General features: G+C 43.4%; 1 protein-coding gene and 1 long non-coding RNA gene across 2 annotated transcripts; one reads left to right on the top strand and one right to left on the bottom strand.

The window, feature by feature from the left end:
* The first annotated feature begins 1,562 nt into the window (after positions 1-1,562).
* Positions 1,563-10,059, top strand: LOC121177752. The gene is made up of 3 exons (XR_005893359.1): positions 1,563-2,232; positions 2,784-2,872; positions 8,629-10,059. It is a non-coding gene; the product is annotated as an uncharacterized LOC121177752 (long non-coding RNA).
* LOC121177750 (muscarinic acetylcholine receptor M4-like) lies at positions 6,227-9,488 on the bottom strand. Its single transcript, XM_041032074.1, has 6 exons — positions 8,904-9,488; positions 8,601-8,755; positions 8,162-8,360; positions 7,923-8,012; positions 7,119-7,391; positions 6,227-6,472 (listed from the first exon to the last, which is right to left on the bottom strand). Exons 1-6 carry the CDS (start codon positions 9,450-9,452, stop codon positions 6,227-6,229), a joined length of 1,512 nt encoding a protein of 503 aa, XP_040888008.1. The 5' UTR covers positions 9,453-9,488.
* Positions 10,060-19,257: the final 9,198 nt, after the last annotated feature.

Below are 19,257 nucleotides of genomic sequence, written 5' to 3'. Positions count from 1 at the left end.
TTCAGACCTTTTCACTCACATGGGTTCCTCCACCTCCGTGTCGGCCTGTATCACTGGTGTTGTCACTCACTTGTTGTGTTGCTTTTCCAGGTTTTTACAACACTTGCGTTGATCTGCTTCTCTCAGTAATATCAGGCAGGTTGTGATTTGATGAATGCGGCTTTCCAACAACAACAACAACCACCACCACCAAAGATGATGTTGTGTCATTGTCAGTTTTATTACAGTTGCTATTCCTGTTTGTTTGTTTATTATTAAAAGCTGACACGTTTCTCACTGGTTCTATAAAAAAAAAGAAAAGAAAAAAAAAAGAAATTGTGTTTGACACAAGACAGATCTGTGTTTAAACTTCTGCTGGTTGTGATCTTGATCATATGGTGTCATGTGACTTTGATCTCGCTTTCATGACCTGATTGGGCTGCCTCTGGAAAAACACATATCCGTCAGCGCGCGCCTCGACACAGTGTCTCTCTCTCTCTCTCTCTCTGGCTCGCGCACACACACGCCTGCACACCTACACACGCCTTGTATGTCACTGGGCCTTTGATGTGGGTTGGAGAAGAAAGCTTTCATCAATAAATAAGCAGCTCCCTGCAGCCGTGATTTATTTCTGCTGTCTTCGTTTCAGATGCTGATTCACATTTTCGGTTGAGGCTCGGCGCGGGAAAGTTTGCCCCCCCCCCCACCCACCCCACCCACCTCCCCGACGCCGGCTGAACTTTCCAGCCCAGAGATGCTTCAACGGCCCATTGTGTCATATCCCTCAGTTCCCATGACACACACTGGACGCATCATACCGGCAGGACAGGTAAATCAGTCAGTCTTAAGAAGTGGAGGTCTGAGAGAGAGAGTTAGGAAAGTATATGACACCAAATATAAAACATGACACATGAAAAGCATTAGAGAAGCACAAGTGTGTGTGTGTGTGTGTGTGTGTGTGTGTGTGTGTGTGTGTGTGTGAAGCCTCATGAGTACAACCTCAGAGTTACCATTTCACATTCCTGCTGCTGATTATTCATCCTTATAATAAGACACCGTTATTCCGCTGACTGCGAGGATGAGGATGAGGATGATGAGCGCACCCTTCACCATGGCAACACACCTCCGCCTCTCTACTCCTCACTGTGTTGAGCGACTGCTAAATTCCAGTGATTTCCATTGTTTAGACTCATGTCACAGTTGTGTGACAATGTTTGCATCGATGCTTCCTCTCAGTGTCGGTCGGGGTCGTAGACTTTTAGTGGTGTCACACACCAACTGTAGTAAAGACAAAACCGACTTTTTGCCAGTATAAGATCATCCGTTTGGCTGCTTTTCCAGAATCATAATCTGTGAATATTTGACTCCATAAACTTGTGCGAGCTTTTTGTCTGTGTGTTTGTTTGTTTTTTTTTTTTTTTGTCCGGATTCTGACTCCTGCCTCTCCCAATCTAGGTCAGCCCTCCTGTTCTGATCTCCGCGCTCTGTTCCATTGCAAATCGACACTGGAATAAATGATATGTGTAGTTTCTGTCTGCGGTTGCCATGGTGACAAGCGTGCCAGTGGGAGGGGCTACCTCTGATGGCCAACACTGATGCTTGTTTAAATGGATAAAGAGAGCAAAAAAGAAAAACATCACTGTGCAAAATGATATGTGTGTGTGTGGAGATGTACTTTCAAAGTGCAAGTCTGAGACAACACACTCTGTACAGCCTTTCAACAGCAGGTGTTTATTAGCATTACAGTTTTGTATCAACACAAGTTGCTTCTGGTATATCTTTAATACATTTCATTTAAAAAGTAATACTAGCTGTGTACTGTGCCAGGCCGTGTTCTGTGCTGCTTTGAAAACAATGCGTCTGTGTTTTACATGAAACAGAGTAAGTACAAACAGCCATAAAGCATTATACAGACAATTGAAAAAGAAAGAAAGAAAAAGGAAAGAAAAAAAAAAAAAGCCCCAAAAGTCAGCACAGGAAACAGGAAGTAAGGAGAGGACTTGTGAGAGCGCTCACTGTTTTAAAGAGTAAATCAACCGTGGTTCATAAACCAAAAACCTAATCTAATATCCATCACAATTTCTTGGCCCCTCTTCTTCTTCTTCTTCTTCTTCTTCTTGGTCTCCCTCAGTCATGCTTCCTCTGCAGGACTTCTTGGACCTGGCTCTTCTCCAAGCAGTTGAGGCGCGTTGGCCCCTCGTCACTCTGGGCTCTAATCTGCAGGGCCCCTCTAGCTGGTATAACTCAGCAGAGGTATGTTTTTTTTTTCTTTACTACACAATTCCATATGTGTTCTGTAATAATCGGACCATCAATGATTTACCCTTTAAAGAGTCCTTCTGTTAGCGTCTCCTTTAGTTCGGCGTTTATGTTACAGGTTTCCAGCTTCCGGTATAAAACATGTGTACCATCTTAACGCACAGGGATGTTACTTCTGATAGCAATATTCTGACAAATAAATAAAAAAAAAAAAAAAAAAAGAAAGACTACGATTCACAATGTCTTTAGATCACTAATAAAGTACATGCTCTGTACATTGGGAGGTAAATATATTTCATATACTCTGAAAGAACACAAGGACCATGTCTCCTCTCTTTGGAATGATTCAGTACGTGAGATACGTTAAGCTCAAATATTCTATTCAGAACTTGTGTTGTGTATTTACAGCAATGCACTTTAAATAGACACTGGAACATACAGTGGTGTTTTTTTGAAGCGAGTCACTGGTTACTACACGTTTTACACAGTGTTTCATGATTTAAAAAAAAAAACGACCAAACTAAACAAGCTGTGTCTTTGTTCAGACTAATAAAGGTTGGTGCAGTTTGGTAGTCCCACAGAGAGCATCCTTCTGTTTCGTCGAAGAAGAGAAAACCATCATCATCTGAGACCGGTACGTACTGCACTGAGCCAGGCACTGGCTATTTACTGGTGTTGGGGGCTCTGATTGTTTATTGTCAACTATCATCGCACTGTCCTCACTCTGTTCTAAGGGGGGGGGGGGGGGGGAACAAGTGCTCAGTGAGTGTGTGTTGTACCTTGTAACTTTGCCTGAAAGACTCAAAGTAAACAGGGACATGGACTCTTGGAGGCAGAGGACGTCCTAACCAAGTCAGTCATGGACTAGAGAGTGCTTGTTGGATGTGAGAGGCAGTTTGTCCCACTGTGACAGAATACTTTTTGGACCTACTGCACGTCCACAGATTAAAAAAAAAAAAAAGCGCTTCCTGCTTCCTCCGGGTCAGACTCCGACCTGTCTCCCGCAAACCTCTGCTCCCTCTCTCTCCGCCTCCCGGGACTCGGCGCTGTCACGGACACCCCTCCGCTGAGGAGAAACGGAAGCGAGGCCAGCGGAGCAGAAAAGTTGAAGAGACGGGAGTAACGCTAGCAGCACTGCCTCACAGACTTTAAAGAGAGCTGACAGGAAATGAGGGCAGAGAGAAGATGCAGCAAGGTCCCTTCAAAAACCTAAACAGGGGATGCCGTGATTAAATGGTCTGTGTCTTAAACCCCTGGACGTCTTCTCTATCACACCCCAAGTTTAGTCATTTAGGTTAAGAAGATGGATGGACTCTCTAGCTTTCATTCTTTCAGCCAGTGAAGCAGTCAGTCCAGTTTCCTTAAACTCTGCCATCATCCATTTCTGCTGCACACCGTCATCACATCACATTAAAACTAGAAACAAAGCCTCCAATAGTTTAAAGGTCAGAGTCTGACAATATTAAGATTAAAGGCAAATGAGTGAACTTCAATCTTGGAGCTACTTCCTTCATATAGTTTCTGCAAATGTCTTATAAAATTGAGAATGATGATTTTAATCAGCGCAAATGCGGCCTGTGTTTCTCTCTCTAAAAAATAAAATAAAATTTTGCAAGAGAAATAAAAAGAAAAGGCAGCAAAAGAGAGGGGAGCACGGGGCGAGAATGAAAACGAGATGAGCGGGAAGAATAATGGCGAATAATGAAGAGATGCTGCAGAGGAGGGAACGGAGTGAACGCTTCTGAAATGTTCACGCAGAGTCTCCGGTGTCTGTGAATGCTTTCACTTTATAACGTCTCTTTGGGATAAACTTCTACAGTTATATTCTTCTGAGTTACAGTCGGGCTCTGAATGATCAGAGTTTGGGGGACAGAACATGACTGTGCAGAAAAAAAAAGAAGATGGAAGATCAGAGCTTCAATTTTTAGTCCCAGTTTTATCCTGGGATGTTCACTCTATTGATAATTATGAGGCATTTACCATTAAGGGCTAATTCTGATAGTGGGAGGGATGAGAGTCTGGAGCTGGATGATACAGATGGGAAACAGATGTTCTTGAGAAGTTATACAATCTTAAACGGTGTTCAACATACACTCAGTGAGCACTTTATAAGGAGCAGCAATGCTAATGCTGGGTATTTCCTCCCTTTGCTTTCAAAACAGCCTCGGTTCTTCGTGTTCTAGTCCCCGTGCGGATGAGCAGGATGTCATGCTTTTCCCTTTTTTTTTTTTTTTTTTTTTTTTGTGTGTGTGTGTGTGTGTGTGTGGCCTTTTCTCCTTTCAGAGCGAGCGCTAGGTGCTTGACTGGGCCCTGACAGGCTCCTGAGCCACATTCTAAGCAGAAACCCGCCCCCCCCCCCCCCCCCCCCCCCCGAGTCCTGCTGAGTCATAAAAGATTTTATTTTTTTATTTTTTTTTTTAGCACTTTGGCTGACTGCTGGAATTTTTCCACTTCTCAGGCGGGATAGCTGCGTTCGACACGGGCCTATACTCCAAATCCTTGTTGAACACGTCCGTGTCCTTAAAAAACCCCTAAACCCCCTCACACACATAACACGACGCGCCCTCATCCTTTCTACAAATGACTGAATAGCTGTTTCTTCCACAGGCTCTAAATTTCCCCTCGTCTATACCTTCCCCCCTCTATCATTTCCTCCCACCATCCAGATGTTTTCTCTTTTACCGTCTCCTCTCCTCACCTGTCTCTCCCTCCCTCTTCCCTCTTGTCTTTCCTTCCCCTCCTTCTTCACACTGCTGCTCATTCTCTCACTCCTTCAACCACAAAGCTGTTAAACAGGTGCAAGCTGAGAAGAGACACATGAAGTTTTTTACATTACATCACACGTTACCCCTATGGACTCCTTAGAAAGGATCTTTTATGATATAATATAATGTTTTAAAGTCTTCTGCTGTAACCACAGTGTGTGTGTGTGTGTGTGTGTGTGTGTGGCTGACCCAGTCTGCATCACTGCCGCTGGAAGCTTGTTAACATAGTTCCCTTGCTGTGATTGTGACAAGACTGCAGCTGCAATTACGGCTGTAGACACTGGCTGTTCCGATGACCGTGACGGAGCCTCATCGTTTTTTAATTGGCTGTAGAGGCGAGATCCTTTGCTCTGTCTTTTCAACAATATGTCCTCCCTCCATTCTTTCAAGTCTCCTCCTTATATCTCCTCTATATTATTTTTCAATACTGTCACAGCAGCAGGCTCTGGAATGTCTTTGTCAATGTGGCGTCGCACAGTGGACAGTGGACAAGCCGGACTGATCGTTTCGAGTCGACTTTACACGGTCGCCAATAGCCCGCACAGTGATGATGAAAGCCCAGCAGGATGGCGAGGACACACGAGTCCTGATTGTCGGGATTGAACGTTAACACACAATAGGAGAAATAGGAGTTATCAGTGTATTACTCGTGTGCAGATCGAGGAAATGACCCTAGTAAGAAAATACAGATACACATTTTCGGTGTAGTCAGATCTACCCTGACAGCACACGGAAACACTCCCCTAAAATATGTCTGTGACCACCATAATAACACAATTAGCCCCCTTCCCATATATCCTAATTTGTGTATCTGTCCATAAATCCATACCTATCTACATCCACCCATTGGTTCAGGGAAGACCACTTCCTCATCCATGCACGCTGCAGTTAGTACCGTCTCCATCAGTCCATACCTCCACTCATCTGTGTGGGATTTGTTCCTTCTTTAGGGGGGAAGCTGGGCAGGTTACAGAATCCCTGGTTTAGCCTCTTGAGTCTTTATATGGGGAGACTGGCATTTCAGCTTGGTTTGCAGGATGAACAGCGGTCACTCATCCCCCTGAAGGAACACTTCTCCTAAATTCTGCCCTCCATTTCTCTTCTCAGCTCTCTTTCACTCACCTTTCAGTCTTATTTCCTCTCCCTTCCTCTGCCCCACGTTCCCGCCATGGTTTTCCCCCCCCGCTCCCCATCCATCCCACCCTCAGTCTCCTCCTTCCATCTCATCTCGTACCTATGTTTTTATACTGGCACAGCAGCAGGTTCTTGAACGTCTTCTTGAACGTGGCGTTGCACAGCGCGTAACAAGCCGGGTTGATGGTAGAGTTGACGTAACACAGCCAGTAGCCGATAGCCCACACGGTGTCTGGGACGCAGGACTGGCAGAAGGTCGAGATCAACACCATGACGTTATACGGCGTCCATGTGATGATGAAAGCCAGCAGGATGGCGAAGATAGTCTTGGTCACCTGTAGAGAAAGGGAAGAAAAGAAAGAGGAAGACTGAACAAAGAGAGAATATTACTTATTTGGCATATTTAACAGAAAAAGCTCTTATCAGCGTGCGCCGGCACTTTGTCTTAAGTGCTTTACTTTCATAGAAACACTAAGCGAACGCTCATTAATTGTTCTTTGTGACCTGTGGTGACTTTTAAGACATCATCAGTGAGCCAGAAGGAAATGTTGTCGCGCTCTATAAATAGAAAAAAAAAAAAAAAAAAGAAGAAGAAATCTGGTTTTAGACACATGCTGCTGGGTTATTCGGAAAAAGCATCCCTTGTCGTTCTGAACGACAATTAAGCGAAGCGGCTTGCAGGCACGACGGCCACTCATCTTTGAAAACAGCTGCTCTATACCATTCTACACGCTGGTGGACCGGGGTAGGCTGAGTCCCACCTGCGCACCGGGCAACATATGGCGCCATGCAGAAACAAGTTTCAGCTCTCTGTGTTGTAATGAGGAATACTATTCAGGAAAGATGTAACTTGGATAATGGCCTCCTTGTTTAAGAGGCACTGAAAAGGGACATTAGCTGTAAACACGAGAAGATCAGTCAGTCTCAGCTGATGTTTATCCGTTTCTGCCTCGTGTCTGTGCAGCGCTACGTTGAACATACTTTCTTCTCTCTGGCAGCCATCTGTCTTTTCCTCTTCACTTGGCTTCTAGCGATGCTTGCAAACTTCCTGGCCACGGTCCTGGGTCGGCTGATGGGGATGGAGTGCCTCTCGGCTCCCTCCACGGGTGGGACGATCTCGATGGCCGTGATGCACTCGTCCCCGGCCTGCTTGGTTACGATCTTGATCTTGGACCACCTCGAGGAGGGGTTGATCTTGGCCATGGTGGTGGGATTGGTTGCTGTCGTAGCAACTGGGTTGGCATTTGTTGCAGCCTGTAACAAAAACCAGAATTATGACTTTCATGTCCCCGCAATACCACCTTGTTCGGGTGCTTACTGCAGGTGCACGGTGAGGCCGCAATAAAATCCCTAATAAGGCACAGTGTAGCTGCACCTTGTCTCTAGTGAGAAATGAGAATGTATAATGTTACAACATTTACTGCCTTGAGATAAACAGAAAATGATCTTGTTATCTTGGTAAAAACACCTTTTGTTTTCTTGTACAAAATGTTCCTGTTATCTTGAAATAAAAAAAAAAAAAAAATACCATTGGTTTTTCTGAGATCAGAAGATATTTAACCCATTTTGACAAGAAAATAACTTTGCTGTGTCGAGATAAAATGACTAACAAGCTTAAAAAAAAAAAAAAAAAAGAAAGTTTACGTCCAAGCAGTTACTTTGTATCTGTATCTTGTATTGTATCATCATCACTATGATTTTTATTTATATTTAAACCCCAAAGACTGTGTACTTCTAAGAATATATTGGATTTAAAGGTTTGGATTTAAGCTTTCGGAGACCAACCTCAGATATGACTTTGCTGTTGGCGTTGCCCTTTGGGTCCGTCGGAGGAATAAACGCTGTGGACGAATCGTTGGAGCTCTCTTTTTCCTCCTAGAAAGACAGATAGATATTCATAATAATATATAGAGAGGCCCTTTTATGTTTTTACATTACCACTGTAGGTTCTCCTACACACTTGGACTTGACAAATAAGATGGAGGAACTGGTCTGGTTTGTCTTAATGGTGTGCGAGTCGGTACCTGTGTGAGTCCTGGACTGGGCTGTGGAAGCTGAGGCTGAGCAGGTTTCGGTTCCTCCACTCTGCCGTTCTTCACGGCCTCCAGCGCAGTGGTGGTGGAGTCCAGGCTGAGTTTGGGAGTGGAGCGGGGACTGGCCTGAGGACTGGTCTCGTTGTTGTTGTTCTGCTTTAGCAGGTGACTCTTCATCAAGCTTGGAGTTCTGGGAAAAAAAAAAAAGAAAAGAATAATTTGCTATATTAGTGGTTTAATGACACATTTTAATAATTTCCTCTGCAGTGAAAGGGGCTCATCATCAGAATCCCTTGTAACTAACCAAAATTCAAGCTGTGGAGAAAATAAAACCTTTTACGACCCTCTTGCATTCAACAGATTTTTGGAAGGACTATTTTGAAAGGAAAAGGTGAGTGCACGTGCAATTTGATTCCTTTGATGCTCTTACTTTATCCCCTTCTTCTCTTTCTTCTCAGGTTTGTGTTTGGAGACCCTGCTCCTGGAGGCCAGGGAGATGTGGATGTACAGGACGGTCATAATAATGACGGGAAGGTAGAACGCTGCTATGGCCGTCCCAAACGTCACCACGGGGTTAGAAAGGAACTGAAGAAAGAAAGAAAGAAAGACACCTTTCCTTTATCCAATCAGCCAGTCAGTCATGGTTTGAATGCCTCAGCCTATCAGAGTATTGTTATTAACCATGTTTATCTCTATATTTAGTAAAGGACAGGTAAATTTTATTGTCCTCTACCTGAATATAACACTCTCCAGGTGGCACCGTCCTCTGTCCAACGATAAACTGCCAGAACAGGATGGCAGGAGCCCAGAGGATGAACGACAGGATCCACGCCGCCGCGATCATCAACCCTGCCATCTTGGTTGTCCTCCTTGTCGGGTAGGTGAGCGGCTTGGTCACGCAGAAGTAGCGGTCGAAGCTGATGATCAGTAAATTCATCACTGAGGCGTTTGAGACGACGTAATCTAAAGCCAGCCACAAGTCGCAGACCACGGGCCCGAGCGGCCAGTAGCCCACGATGATGTAGACCGTGTACAGATTCATGCTGAAAACACCAATGATCAAGTCGGCACACGCTAATGAAAACAGGAAATAGTTATTGACAGTTTGTAGGTGGCGGTTTACTTTGATGGATAACATGACTAATATATTTCCTGTCACAGTCACAAAGCTCAGAGATCCCGTAACCAGGGCGATAAAAAACATCTCCAGAGCTTTATATGGACTTCCTGCTCCCATTCCATCGTCCACAGGGGAGCAGGATGCTGAGTCGTTGGTGGACATGTTGCATGTGGCGTTGGAGAACAGGTCAGCTGATTGGTTGACCGATGACCCTGGATGGAGGAAGAAAGAGAATGAGGTAAGAAGATGAAGTCATTTGGCGACAACCTGAAAAGATCGGGCTATGACAAACTGACATAGAGGAGGACGGTGTCTTGTCTGGTTGTCTGGCATTGTCTCCCTACACACACAAAGAGAATCTCAGTCCAGACTGTTCTGGTCTGTGGTTCTCTGACGGTGGAACAAGGCACCAAAACCTTTGTTTTCTGTAGAACTATTTTCATAGTGTTACAGTAACAAGTCTATGGCTGAAATTAAAAGCTCAAACCTTTCTAATCCGTTCATACAACTTGTCAAATATATTCATGTGCGCGTTTATTGCTGGCACAACTTCAAAGCACTATGGATATTGGAAATTAATGCATACCCTCTAACCAATCTGTGCTGTGGATTCAATTTAGGTCACGGTTTAAATGTACAGAGTATTGTTCTTTCAAAAAGAAACGCTGAGTCAACAGAGTCATTCTGTTGATATTCAGACTCATTTAGCAAAGAGAGAGAGAGAGACTGGCCCGCCTCTGATAGCATTCATCTGAAGGAAAGAAATGCAGACGCTGCGGAGCCGAGGAGAGCTTCGTTTTTTTTTTTTTAAACACTCACCATCGTTTTTTTCCTTCTCTAATCATGACGCTGATCATGAGCATCGCCGGTCATGAATAAACCTGGACCATACAGGTTCAGTTTCAATCACACTGAGCTGCAGAAATTCATGGCGTAGGACACAATATCCAGTAGGAGTTACCAGACAGTCCATTTGTTTATATATATACTTATTGAGAAATTTTTCAGATCGCACTGTCTTTAGAGAGGACGTGCTATTAAGAACCAGTTTTTATTATTCTAATTATTGTTGTCGAGACTTTGCTTATAAATCAAATGCTTAATATTGGTTGGCAAGAGCTTTAAAACTGCAATTAAATGTACAAAAGCTGAATTTCTAAGTGGAGACAGAGGCTGAATAAAAAAAAAAAAAAAAAAAAAAGCTGCTCAAAAGGAATATTGTAATTAGGCAGAAAAGAGTGAAGTATAAAAGAGGGAGACTTAAAGGGAAACAGTGACTAAAAAGAAGAAGAGTGACTACAAAGACCAGGCTCAGGGACAGTTGTCTCAGTACTGGGTCTGTGAGATCCTGTGAAATGTAGAACTTCTGTAGCCTGTGAAATTAGTGTTGTGTCCCTCGCTGTGCACAATTAACAACAGTTAACTAATAATGGTCCAGTTCATGTCTTTCATGTCCACAGGGACCAGGCCAGACTTAAACCCCATGGGACATGGGACACTTCTCATCTAATCTGAAGGCGCTTGAGAGGATCTGCCTGGAAGACTGGGACAAACCACCAGAATCCAGGTGTGTGACACTTGTAGAGACTCAAAGCTGTAATTGCTGCTACAATTAAACACACACACACACACACACACACACACACACAGACAGTTTGCTGTTGCACATTAGCTGATCAGCACAGGAAAACATGTATCACACACAAACACAGCCCCCCTCTCCTGGTGTCTCTTTACCCACATCAAGGCATCAGAGTGAGCCTGTGTTTAAACATGTATGTACTGTCTCTGCAGTGTGTGTGAATCATGTATGTGTTACTCTGTAAGGCAGGCCATACCGCTCTCTCCCAATGATCTATTCAGGAAACTGCTTTTACCTTAAATCTTTTACAGCTTTTTACATGGCAAACACCATGAAATGGACCTGCTATCATTCTATATCAGCCTGAGAGGTCACTTCCTTGTTATTTACACATAAAGCCACAGTTATAGTTTACTCAAAAAAAATCTATTGCCTCAACACCACCTGTAGCAAAAGGTTTCTTAACGGGTTGCCATGGACACCATGGATGTCTTCATCAAAATACTGCAGCTTAATAGTCTAATAATGTATAATAATTGCTAATGATCAGATTTTACTGCAGGCAGTGTTTAGACACAAGCATCATGCATATACATCCTTCTCCTCCTTTCCTCCTTCACCCAGCTCGTCCATTACAGGAGTACCCCCCCTCCCTCCCCTCCCCTCCCCAAATGAGTCCGGCTCTGCTCAAAGTTTCGTCCTGTTAAAAGGGAGTTGTTCCTTGCCACCTTAAGTGCTTGCTCTGGGTCTCTGTAAAGCACCTTGAGACAATCTTGACTTTGGAAAGTGCTATAAAAATAAAATTGAATTGCATTATATTTACAATAGAACCTCTATAACCACATGTGCAAATGCCCACGGGCATATAGCCACAGGCAATGCAAACACACACACACAAATGCAATGCACGCTGTTCAAACACCAACTCACATGTAGATTTATACATATACACTACATGCATACATGTACAGTAGAGAATAAACAGTGTATCAGCGTTAATGAGGCAACATCCTGCATGCTAACATGTTCACAGCAGTAATGTTTACCTTAGCTTTGCATGTTAGCATGCTCAACCCCCCCTCCCAAAAAAGAGCATGTTTGTTTATGTGATTGTTGTGTGATTGTCCGGGTTCATGTATTGCATGTTCACACTCTAAAAAAAAAAAAAAAAAAAAATACAACAACATATTCTCCTTGTTCATAGCAGACTGCAGTATGAATAACATTCTCTATTCCAAAAAATAAAAACAGAAGAAAAGGCATTTGAATTCTTATCTCAGGGACACGCCCATGCACACAGAAGAACTGGCTCAGAGCCTTCTATGAAATATACAACACAGGCAGATGAGAGGCACATTACCATTGATTTCATCACCATCACCTCACACACTCACATATACATGAACAGCATCGTGGGCAACGGGGGGGGGGGGGGGGGGGGGCTCTCGCCAGCACGCTGCTGCAACATTTATATCCCCTCCGACATCAACATACACGCACAGTCAACAGACAACAAGCAGCCAGCGCTCTATTGAAATATTCATCTAAAATAGACATTATATTAAATTATACAACTGCAGATGTTCCCGTTTCATTCCTTTTACCTACTGCTGCTCAAGATCTGATCTAAATTTATGCTGAATAACATAGCATGACCTGCTCTCAAACTGATATCTTGTAAGAGCAAGGTTCATTTAACTCTGTGTTATTGTTTGAGGCTGTAGTTTACCTTGTGTGTGTGTTTGCTAGTGTTTGGAATATTAATGCTCTAATACTTCTCCATTTCTCTTTTTCCTCGTCTTTTTCCTGATCTCGCAGCCGCCCCAGGATCTCCCCAGAGGAGGAAGAGGTGAGCAGTGAAGTAACCTTCCTCTCCTCTACCTCAATGCTAAAAGCAGAATAGACACATTAAAATTTTTGAAAAAAGGAGGCTCAAAAAGCGGCAGAAATACAAAATGCTCCTCCGGGAGGAAAGTGGGTCTGGCAGTTTTCTAGCAAACAAGCCCCTGTGGGGCCACTGTTGGTTTTATTTTTTATTTTTTGTTGTTGTTGTTGTTGTTGGGAATGTGGACTAGAGCAAATCCACGCTAAACTCACCAGGTCCCTCTGCATAGCCCACGGTATCATCCTAATTATTGGCCCACTGGGGTTTTTTTATGCGCAGGGCTTACTAATGTACAGAAAGCCTTAAAGACCAATGGTGTGAAGAAAGCCTGTTAATATCAAAACCACAAATACGATGATTATTCTGCCGGGACAAGAAAACAAAACCGAAGTTTGAACTATAGCTCCTGTGTTAGCTTCTCTGCATTGTGGCTCCCTGTAAAATCCAGAACCGACTTTAAAATCCCTGCTCCTCACCTACAAAGCCCTTAAATATCAGGGGACCATCACACCTTAAGGAGCTTGTAGTACCCTATTATCCCAGCAGAACACTCTGCTCTCACAATGCAAGCTTACTGATGGTTCCTAGAGTTTCAGAGCGTAGACTGGAACCAGCTCCCCAGGCTGGTTTCAGGAGGCAGATCCTCCTCTGTACATTAAGATTAGGCTTAAAACCTTCCTCTTTCATAAAGCTGATAGTCAGGGTCAGCTCAGGCTGAGCCCTGAACCATTAGCTTAGCTATGCTGCTAAAGGCCGAGGTTGCTGGGGGAACTCCCATGATGCTCTGGGCACTTCTTCTTATCACTCTCTCTCCATGCATTTATATCACACCACTGCATGCCATTAACTTTGTGTCTTATCATCATTGTAACACTGTGTAATATATGTGTGTGTAGTGTGGGTCAAACAGCAGCAGACAGCAGAAGTGTTGTTGTGACACTATAAAGACATCAGATCAGATCAGATCAGCTAGGCTCCAGCAGACTGTAGGACCTGTGCCAGTCAGACCGCCATCACCCCCCCCCTCCCCCAGCTGCGGCGCCGGCTTGATAACAGCTGGACAAGAAGCGTCGCCGACATCACTGAGAAAACAACGCACGAAGAGACGAAGAGATTTTGATGGATTCATTACGGCCTTTTTATCCGAAGAGTTCGGAGGGTTAATATTTATCCTGTCATTATCTTTTATGTACCAGGGCTGGACACAGTATGGACACAGTGGATGACAGAGCCGATAAAAAAAAAAAAAAAGTGCAAAGAACATTATTAGAATAACAAATACAGATTAGTGCCAGGCACTCACGCTCTTTCTCTAATGTCCACTGGCTGCAGTGGCTTCTCTTTCCACTTTCACTCAATCTCATTAGGACTGCATACACTGTGTTTCATATTATAATGGCTTACCAACTTAATACGACAAGACAGCTTGCTTGCTATAACAACACAGACTGGTTTGTCATAGCGAAAAGATAAATATGCTATAATATGAAAGGATCATTAAGTTGTGTAGGTTTTCAGTCGAGGATTTTAAATTTTTTGCTCCAGAGAAGGTAAAGAAAATGTTCTGCAGAAGCTTATTTTTTAAATTATGCTCATTTAACAGGAGAATGTGTTTTAATAATGTGTAATAATAAGTCGGCAGTATTCAGAATCGAGGTCCCTGGGCCGACTGGGGAATTTTCTTTGTAGCATGTGCACCTTTGCTCCTGTTTACATGGTTTTTCCTCTGCTTTTCTCTCATCTGAAAAGGCATGCAAAGTGTTAGAAATACTTCTTTCATCGCCCCCCCCCCCCCCCCCCCCCCGGGCGAGGCGTCGCCCTCAGAGCTGGAGCTGATCTGCAGGCGCTGCCCCCGTGGAGGCCCCACTGCTTCTAAAAAAAAAAAAAAAAATCTCTTCCATTTTCAACGGTAAGCTCAATAAAAAATGAAAAGAAAGAAAAAAACAAACCCAGCAAAACCCAGTTTGATGAAATGTGACTGAGGTCAAAGAAGAAGCCTGATAAATCTGATTCTGTGATCAGGAATCTGCTCTCTCAGTCTCCCTCTCTGTCCATCTCTACATCTCCCTCCCTCCGCTTCTCTTTCTGTCCATCTGTGGACACTCCACTCTCTCCTCCCTTTCTCTTCATCTCTTCATCTCTCTTTCCCCTCTGGTCAAGCCACTGGTTTGTTCTTGTTCCACTTTGAATTTTAAAAGTGTGTGTGTGTGTGTGTGTGTGAGAGAGAGAGAGAGATACAGAGAGAGAGAAAGAGAGAAAGAGTTTGTTTCACACCCCCCAAGCACATCATAGCATTGCCAATCCATACTTCACAGTGCAGAGCCAGCAGCGCTCTGTGTGAGTATGTGTGCATGCAAGTGTGTGTGTGACTGTGTGTCTACTAGCAACATTAACTATTCTATTTGACACATCCACACTGTAATGGGGCTTCTCTACCTTTCTACAGTCACTCTGTTTCTCCAGCTCCATCCATCCTGCTTAATATCAATATTTTGGCCTAATTTTTTTTTTTTTTTTTTTTTGCTGGAGTTAAAAAGCGGCCATCACCACCACCACCACCACTGACATACAAACAAACGCGTAATCCCCTCAACACAACGCTTTTCCCTCCAGTCAAATCTCTGAATGCTGTTTTGAATGTGCTTCGTCTATCTCAACCGCAGCTTTCTACACCAGCTCCCCTTCGCTGGCTTCTACTGGAAAACAAAGCAAAAGAGCCTGCAGCTGCACTACGGCTATCCATCCAATAATTGTTAAGATGTTTGAGACAGCAGCAAAGTGGCAGATCACTGGTCAGTAACCGCCGGAGTTTCGAAAGCAGTCGACCCCGCAGATCCTGCGAGAATGGCACCTATCATATATTCTTGTACCGAAAGAAGCACAGGCCACAGGCAGAGTTTGTGTGGCAGCAAAGTTACACCGACACTTTAACTTTCGCTGTGATCCTGCATTTCAAACATTGATATATATATCCGATCGCGCAGCACAGCTGTCGTCATTAACTTGTATTTATGCTGATTTGTAAAACAACGTCTTGAACGCAAATAGTGATTTTTTTTCTTTTTTTTTTTCCCAGCAAGCTGTTTGTCCCACCCCTCACCAGATGTTGGCTGTGAACCACCACATCTGAGTTGTTTGCCAGCTGAAAAGAGGACAAAGAAGAAGTTGTCCTTTCGGCCATGTACTCTTCCATCCCCTCTCCAGCCATTTTAACCAGCCTCACTTAATGCTATCTGAGTGTTGCTTTTGTGATTATCATCTGTAGTAACAACTCCAGCAGCACGAGTTCTAATGGAGCTGAGCGAGATGACTTTTGTTGCTTTGCTTCCTTCCCCCAAATTCCCTCTGTCACATCAGAGATCTGCGCAGATGCATTTCCTCTGAAGATGACCTTATCTACATTCCCATCAGCACAAATGCCGGGTATTACATGTCTGTGTCCTCGGAAAACCTCTGTCTCCATCCGTCCGCATTTCTGTGTCTGCACATTAGGCAGAGAAAGTTTGAGGCACCATCTAATATTCCACCATATCTAGATGAGAAACTTTTCATCTAGCGAGTGAGCTTCTACAGCAGCAACATTCAATAATGTCGATTATCAGGTTTCAGATATTATTCTGCAATTAGTCCAGACATCAAAGAGGAGACTGAGCCGTAGAGAGGATGCCTTAAATTCACAATTTAATTAAGCTGGTATTCATATCCTGACAGTCTCAAATAATATGGCCAGCAAGAGCCAAAAGTGTGTCCCAATCATTTCCATTGTTCCAGGTTACTGTCAATGTAAGTCAGAATGTTAGCACATTCAGTTCTAACCCTACCAGACTAGCTGTCCTCTCCAGCTTTGGAGTAAATCCTCATCTGCCTCTAATAAAAAAGAAAAAAAGAAAAAAACAAAAAACAAAAACTGCTTCCTAATTCCCCTATCTCCCCTCTGCATCCCCCCCTCACTCTCTCTCTCTCTCTCTCTCTCCAACTTTATCCGCTGCACCTCTGTGCCCACTTTCGATGCCAGCTCACAGGGAGTGCACCAGTACCAACATCTGGGGCTGACACATTCACATTCAGACACAACACAATGCAGTGAACGCAACGTGTCAACTGCAGCGTCCTCACAAACTGGGCCATTACAGGGTGGAAAGCAAAGTAAGGAAATGATGGCACGACTGCAGGTTGTAAAGGAAGCTACTGGCACTGTAAAGGCTTTATAACCATATTCTATTGTTCCCACACGCAGCTTTCCTCTGCACCAAAAAAAAATCCCCAAAAATATATAATCATTCTGTTTGTCTGTCTTCTCATTTCAGACGCTGCCACTTCCACCTGACCGGCAGCCCTCCCTGCCTCCAGTTCACCTGATTCCCACCAACACCCACCTGCTCACCTGTTCCCCAATTCAAAGCCCCCCTCAAAAAACTGAATGCACGAAGCTTCTCTGTGTGGATGTCAAGTTTGGCGAAACAAGACATGAACAAATGTGAGTGTATCATACACTGAAACATGCTCACACACATGCCCTCTACAGCAGATAGGCTGAAATACACACACACACACACATACATTTTCCCTCCTACATATTACATGCATGTAATCATGCACACACACACCCACATCCAAAATTCTTCATGCACATAGAGCCATGTACACGCACAAACAAACGCCTTTACACCACAGGGATGTGTTCTCTGCAGGAGCGAGGATGTAAATAGGATAGAATTAGAGGAGCAGAAGGAAGAGTTGGAAGAGGGAAGCAAGGAGAGCAGACAAGCCACTGATGGAGGGGAGGAGACAGGGGAGGAATCAGAGAAAATGCAGAAGAGGGGGAATGTTACATCAACCCCCTGATGTTTTATCTAGAACTCAGAGCTGTCAATCATTTTATCGCGCGGAGCCTCGGAGCCCTTTTCCTTCCGGGAGAAAAGAGGCTTTTTTTTTTTTTTTCGAGTATTAACTCATTCAGCAAACAGGCTGTTGTGCTTTAACCTGTAAAACACTACAATGTTCTAATACTATGAAATAAAAGCAATAGGTGACCAGAAAAAAATAAATAAATAAACCCTTCGCACACAATCAATACCACAACCAATCAATACAACCTCTGACAAACTTTTAATTGCTGAGATGTCACAGCTGTTGTCTTTGGTCCTTGTATTGTATTGGACTGCATTACACTGCAGGGTGTGTCATACATTGCTTCTTCATATATATATGCAAATGAATGAGTTATCATAAATGTAAAGTAACAGCATCAAAAAGCCTTTAAAAAAAAAAAAAAAGAGCCTCTTTATCCAGGAAGTGTTTCATGAAGATCTTTCCATTTTTTTTTTTTGGCCACTGAGCGAACGATTTAAAGACTGCATTCCCCACAATTCTCTCCTCCTCCCTCCGATGTCTCTCAGTAGCTTTCCTTTTAGGTCTGTGAGTCTCACACAACACACACACACACACACCCTTACTGGGATCCTCACAACAACATGTCAATCAGCTGCGCTGAGGCAGATTTGAGATCTGCACAGTCCATGTATTCACACATACAGTTCTATATATGTATGTGTTGTATGCTCAGTTTATACTCTTTAGTCTAATGTCTCTCAGATCCCTCTCTCTTTCTAAGCCTTGCCGCTTTTATATTCCAGGAAAGACATGAAAAGAGGAGGAGAAATATGTGATTAGGGAAAGAAGTGATGGGAAAAAAAACTCAAAGACGAGTGGAGGGGAGAGGGGAAGGGGTAGAGGAGGAGGAATTGATTCAGGCTTTTTAATCTCTGAAAGCCTAATTCTGTTGGTCCTCTCTGCCTGGCTGTTTTTCTTATCACCTCCTTCTACACCTCCGCTCTTCCTGCACTCCTTTCTCCTCATTTTTGCATTTAAATATTTATTCATTCATTCATTTTTCTCTTTTCCTCCTCTGCCCTGTGAAAAAAGCAGCGCCGCTCATTATTATTTGTGACCTCCTCCACCATTTACAGACGGTCATGGAAAAATCAAAACAAAACAAAAAAAAAAATGAAATACCTGCCTTTTGAACATGATAATGATGTTTGATCATGTGAATATCAATTTCCAACTTACCTGCTGAGCCCCCAACAGCATTTTATCAGACAATCATTAGTTTTTAGGCTAATTCATTTCATTAAGAATGAAGAATACTCATGTCATTTAAAAGAAAACCACTTTACATGTTTATCTGTCAGTATCTATTGGCTGTGACCACATTCATCTTTCTTTCTATTAAAACAAAAGAACATAAAGAAATAATATAAATCCCAGTGACAAATATTCATTCCATCACAGATTCTATATATCTGGTGTCTTGAAGTGGCTCCTATACTCAGAATTCTTAATTAGCCTGCCATTCATTCATTAACACGACCTGCATTCAATGCATATGCTTATTAAAAATAATAATTATTATGATTATCACTCACCATTGAAGTTCCAGAGGGGCTGGAGCCCCCCAACTCCGTTAGTGTCGTTACTCATGTTGCATGGCGGAGCAT

Source organism: Toxotes jaculatrix, chromosome 24 (genome assembly GCF_017976425.1).
Source record: "Toxotes jaculatrix isolate fToxJac2 chromosome 24, fToxJac2.pri, whole genome shotgun sequence".
NCBI lineage: Eukaryota > Metazoa > Chordata > Actinopteri > Toxotidae > Toxotes > Toxotes jaculatrix.
This window is presented reverse-complemented; position numbering and strand designations above follow the sequence as displayed.

Coding starts and splice junctions, on each gene's coding strand:
- LOC121177750 (XM_041032074.1), bottom strand. CDS start 9,452: ATGTCCACCAACGACTCAGCATCCTGCTCCCCTGTGGACGATGGAATG. Junction 8,756..8,903: donor CTGGAGAGTGTTATATTCAG/GTAGAGGACAAT, acceptor TTCTTTCTTCAG/TTCCTTTCTAACCCCGTGGT. Junction 6,473..7,118: donor TGGCTGCCAGAGAGAAGAAA/GTATGTTCAACG, acceptor CTTTCTCTACAG/GTGACCAAGACTATCTTCGC.